The sequence below is a fragment of the Notolepis coatsorum genome (assembly GCF_963971535.1).
Source record: "Notolepis coatsorum genome assembly, chromosome: 1".
NCBI lineage: Eukaryota > Metazoa > Chordata > Actinopteri > Aulopiformes > Paralepididae > Notolepis > Notolepis coatsorum.
The window spans coordinates 242,016,431-242,030,845 of NC_140165.1; the positions used below are offsets into that span (position 1 = coordinate 242,016,431).

General features: G+C 45.0%; 1 protein-coding gene across 1 annotated transcript in view; it reads left to right on the forward strand.

Annotated features, from left to right (window-relative positions):
• The window catches only part of sez6b (seizure related 6 homolog b), a 419,489-nt gene that overhangs the window by 205,491 nt on the left and 199,583 nt on the right, over positions 1-14,415 (forward strand). The window contains 1 exon segment of the mRNA XM_084309484.1: positions 7,778-7,967. Coding sequence (XP_084165610.1) covers positions 7,778-7,967 — 190 coding nt within the window.

The window sequence follows — 14,415 nt, forward strand, 5'->3', positions numbered from 1 at the left end:
AGGGGAATGAAGAGGAGCGTGTGGAGAACGTGAGGGGAAAGGGGGGGGAGTGAAGTATGCCCGTGCTGTGATTATGACAGAGATGAGATGAGATGAGGTGAGGTGAGGTGAGATGAGATGAGATGAGATGAGATGAGATGAGATGAGATGAGATGAGATGAGATGAGGTGAGTGGTGAGGTGAGAGGTGAGGTGAGTGAGATGAGATGAGATGAGATGAGATGAGATGAGATGAGATGAGTGAGGTGAGGGTGAGGTGAGATGAGATGAGATGAGATGAGATGAGATGAGATGAGATGAGATGAGATGAGATGAGATGAGATGAGATAAGATATTCCTTTATTGATCCCCTTGGGGAGATTTGGGCCTCATAGCAGCATGGGGGAATGGGGGGAGGGGGGTTACAGGTATGGGCAGGGTAATAGTAGAAATGCATTAATATAGGCAATAAATATTAGCTCTGAATATAAAAATATGAGAAAAATAAACAAAAAGTGTAAACAAAGGTGCAGATGAGAAGTATGTATGCCCTATCGTTTATGTTATGTGTTACAATAAATATAGGCAATAGATAATTAGAATCTGAATATGTACTATGAGTAAACAGTATACACATGGTACATGATGTTGTCATACATGGGCATAGCTGTGGCTCGTGGTTTCAATGAAGAATACTAACACTGCTAACATACCATTTTAGTATGTATACACCAAATAGAAGCACGCTGTTAGTATTCCTGCACTACGCTTCATGTTTTATCTGAGTTAGATGCTGCAGACAGTTCCTCAGTAGGGCTATTTATGTCACCTCCATACCTGTCATCAGTGGCCTTCACTGGAGGGCTATGGGACATCTCATTGTGCCACCCCCCCCCCTCTCTAGCTGTCTCTGTCTCTGTCTCTGTCTCTGCCTCTGTCTCTGTCTCTGTCTCTGTCTCTGTCTCTGTCTCTGTCTCTGTCTCTGTCTCTGTCTCTGTCACTGTCTCTGTCTCTGTCTCTGCCTCTCTCTCACTCTCTCCCTCTCTCTCTCTCTCTCTCTCTCTCTCTCTCTCTCTCTCTCTCTCTCTCTCTCTCTCTCTCTCTCTGTGTGTTCCACTTCCCCTGTCTAGAACAGATGTTCCCCCTGCTCCATCATTTACTCACCTCCCTCTTAATTACGCTGTTAATTAGCAGCCAGTACACACACACACACACACACACACACACACACACACACACACACACACACACACACACACACACACACACACACACACACACACACACACACACACACACACACACACACACACACACACACACACACACTCATTTCCATGGAAACACACACTCATTTCCATGGAAACACAAACACGGTATACCTTGGCAGTCGGTTAGCGCATGTGCAGGAAATGATGGATTATGATCTAACGTTGATGGCCGTAATTATTTTAAGTGGACCCTGTGCGTCGCTTCTGTCGAGAGGAAAGGTCAGCGCGTGACACGGTCGGCCCGAGCAGAGACCGCGGCAGCCATGGATCTAGCAGAAAAAGACCTACCGACTGCTTTCCATACTCCTATACATTTTAGAATTAATTTCAAGGTCCTGGTGCTCACTTTTAGAGCTCTGCATGGCCAGGCACCAGAATATTTAACCGACCTGCAGGACCCTGAGGACAGCTGACCAGGATCTGTTGGTCATTCCGCGCACCAGGTTGATCACCAAAGGTGACAGAGCCTTTCAATCTGTAGCGCCTAGACTCTCGAATGCCCTTCCTCGTGGCCTAAGAGCTGCAGCGTCTGTTGAATTTTTTTAAAATCAGCTAAAAACATTACTGTTTAAACAGGCCTTTGGGTAATGTTTGAGCTTTTCCTCCAGGTATAAAATATGTCATTTTTTTGTCCTCTCTGTGATGCATTGTGTTTTTGTTCTGTCTCTTATCACTTGAATGGTTCTTGCTTTTTATTTTTATATTTAATATTTTATTTCTGCTGTATGTAAAGCACTTTGTGAGTTATCTCTGTGAAAAGTGCTACATAAATAAACTTTACTTACTTACTTACTCTGTCTGTATGTCTATAAACTCTGCTGCCGTGTCTCTGCAAAGTCACCGCGACATTGTGCAATTATTTACTTCGCCGAATAACGCCGAGCGTCGTCCCGAAGGAGAGAGGCGGCTCTAGGTATCTGTCATCCTTCTCTTCGGAGAGGAAGAGGAGGCACGCTAGACGGAGATCAGCGGGGGGGCTTGTGTGGAGACCGGTGGGGACACACATGATTACAGATTTAGTGCGACTTTCAACGTGTTTTCTCGTTAAGAGTCGAGCTTCCCGCTTCATTTTACTCCGTCTTGTTCTCTGCGTCGAGCCAAGTGTCACGCACACACACATACGCACGCACATACACACGCGCGTACATATGCACACACACACACACACGCGCACATACACAAACGCATACATATACGCATGCATACACACGCACGCGTACATACGCACACACACGCGCACACACACACGTACATACGCACACACACGTGCACACACACACGCACACACACATACGCACGCACATACGCACGCACATACACACGCGCGTACATATGCACACACACACACGCGCGCGCGCACATACACACACGCATACATATACGCATGCATACACACGCACGCGTACATACGCACACACACGCGCACACACATGCACACACACGTACATACGCACACACACATACGCACGCACATACGCACGCACATACACACACGCGTACATATGCACACACACACAAGCACGCGCGCGCGCACATACACACACGCATACATATACGCATGCATACACACGCACGCGTACATACGCACACACACGCGCACACACATGCACACACACACACGTACATACGCACACACACATACGCACACACAAACACACGTACATATGCACACACACACACATACAGTACACACATATACATACACACACGCACACACACACGCGCAGACTCACTCTGATCCATTAGTCAACACCATATCCCAGGGTTCCATCTGGCCCTCCTTTGTGCTCCACATCCTCCCAAAGTCGGAGGCTTACATTTAATGAGGAAGTGTCACTTGAATTATTCAGCTGTCATTTGTTGCTTTTATGGAGTAAATGGATGTCATGAAGGCCTCCTCTCCCGCTACAGCCCCCTCTGTTCCCGGGCCTCTGGTGCGTCGGTGTGAGGGAGATGAGATGGGCTTTCTTTTTGTTACGAGCGGATCTACTTGTGCAATATGTATGATCGTCGCTTAGAGCGGAGAATAGAATAGAGTAGAATATGTCACGTTAGTATAGAATGGAATGGAATGTGCTTTAGTAGGATAGAATAGCTGTATCTTTTATTCCAATATGTGTTTCCCTCTGGGGGGGGGGGGGGGGGGGGGGTCGGGGGCTGCAAATGTATGTAGTCACGTTCAATAAGAGTACAATAAAATGGAGTGGAATGGGATAGATTTAAGTAGAATAGAATAGCTATGTACCTCATTCTCATTGGATCAACATTTTCATCAGAGGAACTACATGTTGGGATGTTAGATCCTAATGTGAAAAACTGTGATTTTATATGTCTGCACTTTATGTGCTCATGTCTTTTTTCTGTTGTGAAGCACAGCTGCAGTTTCTGTATGAAAGGTGCTATACAAATAAAGTTTATTATTATTATTATTATTATTATTATTATTATTATTATTATTATTATTATTATTATTATTATTATTATTATTATTATTATTACATGTTTATGCAGGCAAAGAAAGAAATATATATTTGTCCATGACTTCAGATGTACGTGTGCTATCTTGTACATAGTCCCACTCATATCCTTGTGTGAATGAGATTTTTTTACTATAATGTTGTTTTCACAACTTCAAAACATCCACGCTATCACCTCCCTTAATCCCCCTCATATCCTCCTGCAAATGAAATTTTTTATTATAAATCTGTTGTTTTCACGACTCCAAAACCTATCCACACTATCGCGTTCCTTAATCCCCCACCTATCCCGGTGCGAATGAGATTCCTTTTATTTATTTCTTTTGCAATTCCCGCCAGTGATGTCGGACCGGAGCTTGTTACTAGGCTTCATAACGTTGATGAAGTATTAAACGCTGTTGCCAGAAGCGGGTTCACCCCCCAATGATTATGTTTGTGAGGTGCAGTTATATGGAGCCTGGACCCGCGCCAGGGCAAATTGGATTAGCCCGCGTCTCCCAGTGCGCCTTCAAGTGTTTTATTATCCCAGAACTGGAGGCATAATGTGATTACTTGCCGATGCCCTTTGTTCACAGCGCTATTATCCTGATGCTGTGTCCGTGAGTTCATTAACGGCACATTATTGACTTGTTATACACAAAGACGCAGCCGTGTGCGTCCGCCAGAGGATATGCCGTTATTCATATGGGATTTTCTTTTTGTGGCTTTAGGCGCATACGGTTTAGACTGGTGTGTTTTGTGGTTTAGACTGGTGTGTTTTGTGGTTTAGACTGGTGTGTTTTGTGGTTTAGACTGGTGTGTTTTGTGGTTTAGACTGGTGTGTTTTGTGGTTTAGACTGGTGTGTTTTGTGGTTTAGACTGGTGTGTTTTGTGGTTTAGACTGGTGTGTTTTGTGGTTTAGGCTGTTTTGTGGTTTAGGCTGGTATGTTTTGGAGGTGTGTGTTTTTGCGAGACAGGTGCGGTTTTGTGGTTTCGGCAGTAAAAACTCACGAAGCGCTTGATGGCTGAAGACCATTGCCGGTGTTAAATGCGGCATGTCGTGATCCGGACGTGTGGCAGAGGGCAGACCCACCTTACTCTGTGTATTCACGTCTTTTCTTTATGAAATAATGTTTACCCACCTTTTAATTATGATATAAATCATTATGATTAATGATTATGATTTGTAGTATAAATGATAGATAGTAGATCACCAACAGTCTGCTTGGTAGGAGCTTGGACTCAGTGGGGGTTGTGGTGGAGAGACGCACAAGGAGTAAGATGCAGGACATCATGAAGAACGACAGCCACCCTCTCCATCACACCCTGGCAGGACATCATGAAGAAGGACAGCCACCCTCTCCATCACACCCTGGCAGGACATCATGAAGAACGACAGCCACCCTCTCCATCACACCCTGGCAGGACATCGTGAAGAACGACAGCCACCCTCGCCATCACACCCTGGCAGGACATCGTGAAGAACGACAGCCACCCTCTCCATCACACCCTGGCAGGACATCGTGAAGAACGACAGCCACCCTCTCCATCACACCCTGGCAGGACATCATGAAGAACGACAGCCAGCCTCTCCATCACACCCTGGCAGGACAGAGGAGCAGCCACCCTCTCCATCACACCCTGGCAGGACAGAGGAGCAGCCACCCTCTCCATCACACCCTGGCAGGACAGAGGAGCAGCCAGCCTCTCCATCACACCCTGGCAGGACAGAGGAGCAGCCAGCCTCTCCATCACACCCTGGCAGGACAGAGGAGCAGCCAGCCTCTCCATCACACCCTGGCAGGACAGAGGAGCAGCCAGCCTCTCCATCACACCCTGGCAGGACAGAGGAGCAGCCAGCCTCTCCATCACACCCTGGCAGGACAGAGGAGCAGCCAGCCTCTCCATCACACCCTGGCAGGACAGAGGAGCAGCCGCAGCTGACGGCTCATCTCGCGGACTGAGCGGTACAGGGGATCTCTTGTCCCCTCAGCCATCAGACAGTTTAACTATTTTACTGCTGTAACCTTTTTATTTTACTTTAAATAGGCGCACCCAATAGTGGCAATTTTTTGCATACTTATTTTGCAAACCAAAACACTATACTTTATACTTATAGCACATGCATGAGCCTGAAGTTTCTGATACAATAAAGAAAATTCACTTTTAGTGCTAATGAAATAGAGTAACATAGGTCTGAACAACCGACTTGTTACTCACATTTGTCTGTAGTAGTTCCATAGCCTGAAGTCTTGTGTAGTACATGTACAAATTTCATAAAAATCAGTTTTCTCATAGACTCCACTGCATTCGGTGCATTTTTTACTTCCTGTTTTCGCTTGTGACTTTTCACCTAGATCCCTGATTCGGTCATCCCCACATGGGATATCATTGGAAAGCCACACTCATTGGTTACAACCCTGTCCAATCATTTTCAAGTTTGCCAAATGATTGACGGAGCTAGAGCGTCGTGAGTCGGGAGTCGGGAGTGGTATTTGAACAAATTTAAAGCCTGCTAAAGACTTTGGCGCCTATATGCACAATATGCACACCCGAGCCGCTAGAGGTCACCAAAGTGCCGTCGGGCCCCCGGCAGGCAAATCGTCCTTAAGATGCTTAAGAGGTTAAAATGTTTAACTTTTCAACTTAAGTAGTTATTTTATTGTTTGTTCACCACATTGTTTTACTCATTTGACTCTTTTATTTTGTGTCTATTCATCTCTACTTTAACGTCTATCTATATAAAGCGTTACTGTAATCGCATTTCAGTAGAGGGTTTATTCCTTGCATTACATACATTATCATTCCCCCTTCTATTCCCGTGGGCTCAAATAAATATGAATGTGATCATTCCCTTTTTATCAGCATTAATAAATCATATCACCACTTACGTAATACTACATAGTACATCATAGGGCATTCACTGTGTCATTGCTTCTCTGTCCATCACTCTGTATATCTCTGACATGTACCTGGTATGTGTTGTGGAGCGCTAACATGATTATACGGTAGATGACTCCTTCCTTCCTGTCCGTGGCTCCTCTTTCCCGGCGCAGCCACGCAGCCCCCCCCCCCACCCCCCCCCGCTCTCTCGGGGGGATTCAGGGACCCTCTGGGATTCAGCCCCCCCACATCCGAGCGTATCTCTCTCGCGGCTAGCTGGGTGCGATATGACGTTTTGATATGATCTACCGAGGACCAAGACATGAAGAAGAGCCGGATCCCTTTAAGTATCTGTGTAAAGATAGAGCTGGCTGTGATAAAGGCTAGAGTGACAGGGTGGCATTTCTCACATATACACACGGCGTGTCATCTGTGGAGGAGTGACAGCCATGATCAGACGTATCTTCGGTGTAATCGGCGCACGGCCCGTTAATCTATCGGCCATTTCATGTCTCGCTCCTTGATTTGTGATGAGACGACATTACATAGATCAGTAGTTCACTGCTAGGTGTTGTGATGGCCACTGGTAGGCTGTTTGTCTCACTAGACCGGCTTCACACGCTTGGACACACACACACACACACACACACACACATACACACACACACACACACACACACACACACACACACACACACACACACACACACACACACACACACACACACACACACACACACACACACACACACACAAACACACACACACACACACACACACACACACACACACACGTCAGTCCCATGCAACGCTACGCAAAGCTTGCTCTCCTCCCCTTTATCTACAATTCTTTTTTCTTTTTCTTGGTATTATAGCTTTGAAACGTTGGGGTGGAAGTGCTCTCTAAGTAGCTGGTAACCACTGGCAATCTCAGCATTTGGTGGACCTGCGTCTGACTCACTCAGCAACAGGCAGAGGCCCTGACGGACAGCAGTGTGACTGCTAGAGAGAGAGATACCCTAATCCACATCTTAGCTAAAGGGGCTACCGTCCTCCCCCCTCCATTTTCAAAAATAAATAAATAGGAGCAGGCTTAGTTCATATCAGTAAATGTGACCCATTACGTCCCTATCACCATCTGATGCTGCTACACTCTCCATTCTCTCTCTCTCTCTCTCTCGCCCATTAGGTGATGAATGTGAACCTGTCGGAGGGCGACAGAGTGATCTTCGAGGACCTGGGAGGTGGGGAACCCTCCGTGTTGGCCAATGAGTCCATCCTGATGAGGGGGTTGGTGGTACGAAGCCACAGCAACCAGATAACCATCCACTTCCACAGCCAGAAGCCCCAGGCTGGCTCCTTCCTGCTGCGCTATCAAGGTAAGACTGGGACCGGGCCTGCGTCACATACAGACCTGCTATAAAGACCGGGCCTGCATCACATACAGACCCGCTATAAAGACTGGGCCTACATCCATCACATACAGTCCCACTATAAAGACTGGGCCTGCATCACATACCAGGAGCCTTTTTGGAAAGGCATTAAATCGATCACTGATTGGACGAACAATTCCAGTTGTTCGGGCTCTGGGATCGATGTTAATCGTGCAAACCAGTTCTTTGCTAGGTTTGATAGATTTGATTTCACTGCTGAGCAGGAGAGTATCCTCTCCTCTCTGGCTCAGCCTAGTCCTGAGGACAGTGGTCCCCCTATTGTTATTTCTACTGAAGAGGTTCGTCAGGAGCTTAAGCACATCAAGGTAAACACGGGTCCCGGGCCTGATGGTATTTATCCACGCACCCTCAAGGTCTGTGCTTACCAGTTGTGCCATGTTTTTCATTCTCATGTCTCTCTGTCTCTGTCTTCACCTGCTTTTGCTGCAATGTGGTTAACATCATGTCTTGTCCCTGTCCCTAAAAATAACAATGTGCGTAATAGCCTCACTAACCTGAGACCTATTGCTCTGACAGGCCACATCATGAAGTGTTTTGAAAGGGTTGTGCTCGGCCACCTCAGGGAGCAGGTGGCACCTTATTTAGACCCCTTTCAATTTGCATACAGGAAGAGTGTAGGAGTCGATGATGCACTGATTTTTATGTTGCATAGAATTTATAGCCACCTTGGATCGTCTGCCAGCTCTGTTAGGGAAATGTTGTTTGACTTTTCTAGCGCCTTCAATACTATCCAGCCACATATCCTAGCAAACAAAATGATCCAGTTTAAACTGCAAAACTCAACCATCATCTGGTGCATGAAATATCTTGTTCCTCAACCTCAGTTTGTTAGGCTCGATGATATAGTATCAGATGTCATCTGGACAAAAACTGGAGCCCCTCAGGGAACAGTTTTGGCTCCCTTTCTCTTTGTTCTTTATACTGCGGACTGCAGACACAGAGAGGCCATGTGCCATATGCAGAGATTCTCAGATCATACTGCTCTTATCGGTTTCATCAACAAAGGTGATGACCGGGCCTATAAAAAGGAGATTGACTAATTTGTCCACTGGTGTGATGCCAATTCTTTACAACTTAATGTCGAAAAGACCAAGGAGCTATTCATCAACTTCAGTAGGAAGAAGATGAATGTCTCTCCTGTCATCATTAGGGGGCAGGAGGTAGAAATAGTTCAGTCCTATAGGTATCTTGGTGTCCACCTGGACAGTAAGCTGGACTGGAAGAAGAACAGTCTCTGCTTTTTCATTTGAGGAAGCTTAGATCCTTTGACATCAGCAGGTCACTTCTTCATGTGTTCTACCAAGATATGCTTGCTACTGTCCTTTTTCATGCTGTGCTCTGCTGGGGGGGGGGGGGGGGGCAGCATCATGGCCATTGACAAAAACCCTATAAATAAAATCATTAACCTCTTAACACTTTGATTGCCTAAGGCTAAATTCATGATATACCATCCCTTGCCAGCTCTATTTGTCTATGGAAAAGTTCCCCTTCTTTGCAGGGCTATAACTTTTTAAATTCGATTGCTAAATTGCCATTATTAGGGCCCATTCAAGGTCCTATATGTATTGTTCATTGTGTAGCAACGTTAAACTTTTTCATTCACATATTCATAGTAAAATATGGTCTAAAGTATAAGTATGTTTTCATCTCTTTCTGCAGCTTTCTCCAGAACGTGATTTATAGCCCCAAATGCATTATATTGATGATGAAATACAGTTTGGTAGGAATCTGTGCGAGATAAAAAATGTCAATTGGACGTACTTCTAGAAGTTTCTACGTATGATCTGATGATGACCGGATGGGCGGGGGATCGTTTATAATTCCGTGGGCAGCGTTATATCATTCATCTAGTGTGGGTGATATGATCATCAGAGCAGTTTATATCGAACACGTTCAAAAATAACGCTGAATCTTACCGTATCTTCCTCGCGCCGTTGGACGATGAGCGTGGAACTGAAATATTCCTATTATGGGATGTAGAAATAGGCGATCTATTTCCAGGTTGTATAATAGTATATACGTCCAAATCATGTTGTTTATCGAGTTATTGGCAACGGATCGCTATGTATTGTGTCGAGATCGAGTCCCGGGACCTATAGAGAGTGCCCGGAAGTAATATGGACGATCAGCACTTCAACCACATAACTTCCTGTTTGGCGCTTCTGCCGATCGGCCACCAGATGGCGCTCTTGAACCGCTAGAGGTTTGAGAGGAGCTCAGAACTGTGTGTGAAGGCTGCGGATGGAAAATATGATTCCGATCACAGATTTGTGAAATATTGATATTAAAGACGAGTTACGGCGTCCTCGGCAACTTGAGCATGGCGGGGAAGGACGCCTAAACACGTTTTCGGCACTTAAAGTGTTAACAGGCACCCAGAAAAGTGAAATTTTCTTTTTACTTGAACTTGAGGACTGCACACTTTTTTTGCAAAGCTTAGCTTTATACTTTATACTTATAGCACATGCATAAGCCTGGTCTCTTTTGAAAGATAACATTCTGAAGTTATTAATGTGACCCTCTCTGCACCGCTCCCTGTCTCCGGCTGTCTCGGAGTGATGACCGGAGTTCAAGTTTCTTTATTAGTTGTCATACAGAAATACAGAATACTTTTTGTTGAAGTATTGAGAGTGTTGAACGTCCTGTGATCAAGACCGGGAGGACGCGACCCTCTTTGCACCGCCCCTGTGCCTCAAATAGATCCGCTATCAGCTCTATCTCTAATCTTTCAAAATGTTCAGTTGCTATCGCTATCAGCTCTATCTTTAATTTTTCAAAATGTTCAGTTGCTATCGCATGCACTCATCTGTGTTTCACTACATGCATGAGTGCATGCTTACCAACTGTTCGCCTGTTTTTGCTGCAACACTACTATCACCGACATCTAAGAAGGGAGATCCCCCCTTGAATGGCCCTTCTAAGGTTTCTCTCCTCCACATTGCATGTGGTGCATTTTTTCCTATTGCTAGGTTTTAGTGAGTTTTTCCTTACCTTCGGGTATGTCTGTGTTGCATTCATTTATTTTGCATTTATTAAAAAATGTTTGGACCTTATGGTGTCCTTGTTTAGTTTTTGAATTATTGTGATGTTTCTTCTTGACTTGTTTAAAGAAGACGTGTAGGGCCCATGGGGACATTAACGTGTGTTGTCGGGCCTTACAAATAAATGCGATTTGATTTGATTTGATTAATGCAAAAAAGGAAATTCACCTTTAGTGCTAATGAAATAGAGTAACAGAGGTCTGAACTTGAGTTGAACTTGAACTTGTGTACAAAAATATTTCTGTAGCGGTTGCAATAAAAAAAAAAGGTATAAGCTGGAAAACACAGTGGTTCCATAGCCTGATGTCTTATGTAGTACAGGTCCAGATTTGATCAAAATCCGTTCAGAAATGGGTCTTTGAGAGATGTCAGAATAAAAAAGCTCTCCAAAATCCATTTCCTCATCCATGGCCGTTAAGTCTGAAGTGTGATTCCTTCTCGTTTTCGCTCGTCAACTTTCATCTACTCATCCTGTATTTGCACCCCCCAACATGGGGTATCGTTGGAAAGCTACACTCATTGGCTACAAGGCTGACCAATAATTTTCGCCATCAGCGGATGATTGGCAGTTCTGGAGCGTCTGGAGTCCAGGTTGGTCATCTGATCGGCGGCGCGTAAAAAGACGCGCGCCTGACATATTGTCATGTAACTCAAGAACCAAGGCACGAATTTGGTCGAGTGAAGTGGCGTTCGAACGGCAACAAACAGATCTTTCGAACGGTAGCAAAGATGCTAGATGCTCGCAAAGTGCTGTGACCTTCGTGCACAGGCATGACGGCCCGAGAATGCAAGTAAAAAAAAGGCTGGCTCAGTGATTGGCCTTCCTCCTGATTCCTTGGAGATCATTATAGCCAAGCGAACTAGGACTAAATTGAACGCTATTCTATCTTTTGAAAGCCACCATCTGTACAATGTATTTGATGCTCTGCGAAGCTCATTTAGTTTTTGATGCCTCGATGCTCTACTGAGCGATTGAGATGGTCCTTTGTTCCGGCTGTGGTTAAATTATTTATTGAACACCGCTGTCTCTGTGTTGAGAGGCTCTCTTCTTCTCTTCTTTTTACTGTGTTATGTAACTTGTACTGTATGTTATTGTTTCTTGTTTGTGTATTTGTATTCGCTCTGGTGGCAAACCATGTTTCCCCTCTGGGATTAAGAATAAAACCATACCATACCATCACATACTACAGACCTGCTATAAATACTGGGCCTGCATCACATACAGACCCACTATAAAGACTGGGCCTGCGTCACTGTTAAGTCAGACCGCAATAAGATGTTGTTGAATGTTATCTCAAAGATGACTTGAGTTCAGATGAAAAACCATTTGAACATTGTTTCCTCATGAATAATAGCATTTATTTTCCTACTTTGATATCAGCCTCTCTTTAATAGTGATTCAAATTACATTTATTGTGCTTGCTGTTGCCTTTGAGTGCTAAGAGTGTGTGCGGTTTGCCGTTTAGTCCCTATCTAATGTGTTAATATGCACCAGACATGATCAATCGAGCACAGCTTGAGTATTGGAAAATATATCTAAGACATGACCTAGTCTGGCCACTTTCCAATTATTATTTGAAACCAATTCAATAACGTCTCTGGAATTGATTCATCTTATCTGGCACAATGGAACCAAGCATGCAAAAGAAAAAAGCCAGCCGCCTTGTACTCCAGGCAAAATAAAGCGAACACGCGTACCAGGGTTTAGAAACACACCCTGTTATCACTTGTCAACGTAATGTGTTGTTCCTGTCATCCAGAAAATGACTTAGCGCTATCAATCAGCCACATGATTAGGTAAGGAAATTGGCACGGTGATGCTATTTTAATTGACAATTATTGAACAAGAGACGTCCAAAAGAGACATGGATTTTTGAAAGGCTGAGAACCCTGTGGCTTACTAATGACAGAGAGACTGACGTTATCTCAGATTCCTGTGTGTCTCTTTAAGCTGCAGACACCTGTCTGTCTCTTTAAGCTGCAGAAACCTGTGTGTCTCTTTAAGCTGCAGTTACCTGTGTGTCTCTTTAAACTGCAGTTACCTGTGTGTCTCTTTAAGCTGCAGTTACCTGTGTGTCTCTTTAAGCTGCAGTTACCTGTGTGTCTCTTTAAGCTGCAGTTAGCTGTCTGTCTCTTTAAGCTGCAGACACCTGTGTGTCTATTTAAGCTGCAGTTACCTGTGTGTCTCTTTAAGCTGCAATTACCTGTGTGTCTCTTTAAGCTGCAGTTACCTGTGTGTCTCTTTTTATTTTATATTTTTTTCTGTTTTTCTCCCCGTCCAATTTAGTCGCCGTGCCAATTCCCCCCCTCCCCTACCTGGCTGCTGTATGCATGTTCTCCTACGAGTCGGTACAATGGCGTCCCGAAGCCGACCGCACGCTTCCTCCGATACGTGTGGCGACTGCCAGTGACGTCTTTTCACTTGGCATCGAGGACTCTCATTGGTGAAGTGTAACGCGTGGGAGGGCACGCTATCTCCACCAAGTCCTGCCCCCGCTGAGCAAGCGCCGAGACCTGACCTGTAGGCGTCGCTGTCCACAACGCCAGATTCCCATCCACCAGCTTCCCACCCACTAATACTGCCAATTATACAACGGCATGCAAATTTCTCGATTCTGATTGGCTGAAACAGTCATTTTACACGTCTTTATTGGCAACAATTCCACGCTGCTGGCCCAGGACCCGCCCACAACCGAACCACATCACATCACTCCGCCGGATCACAAGAAGGTGGACAATAATCTTTACAAATGGATATGTTGATAGCGACTAAACGACTAAATATCAAGCGATTCTGTCACAGCGAATGTCTTAGTCGTTTAAACAATGTTGGATGATGTAATTGATGGGTCTTGAATCATTCTGTAACAAAAGAAAAATCGCGGATTGATTGATTGATTAATTTTCAATTTTTTTTTCAATTTTTTTTTCCTTTCGACTGTCAGCGCTCGCTCTAGTCTCCACCCACCGCCACCCCCCCCCCCCCCCCCCCCCACACACACACACACACACACACACACACACACACACACACACGCACACACACACACACACGCGCACACACACACACACACACACTCTGCCTGCAACGCGGGCGATAGTCAGAGAGCTGGGTGCTGCGCTGTTCTAAGTGAGCATGGCCTATTGAGTTGATTGATTGATTGATTGCTAATTTTATTACTGTACGCTTGGTTTCCAACTGGTTAAGTTTAGGCCCTCTACAGTAGGTTTAAAAAAATAAATAAAAGAATGGGGGCGAAGAAAACGTTTTTTTCCTATAGGGCAAAGAAAACTTTTTAATTTGTTTTACCTACTTTATATAGAAGCATCTA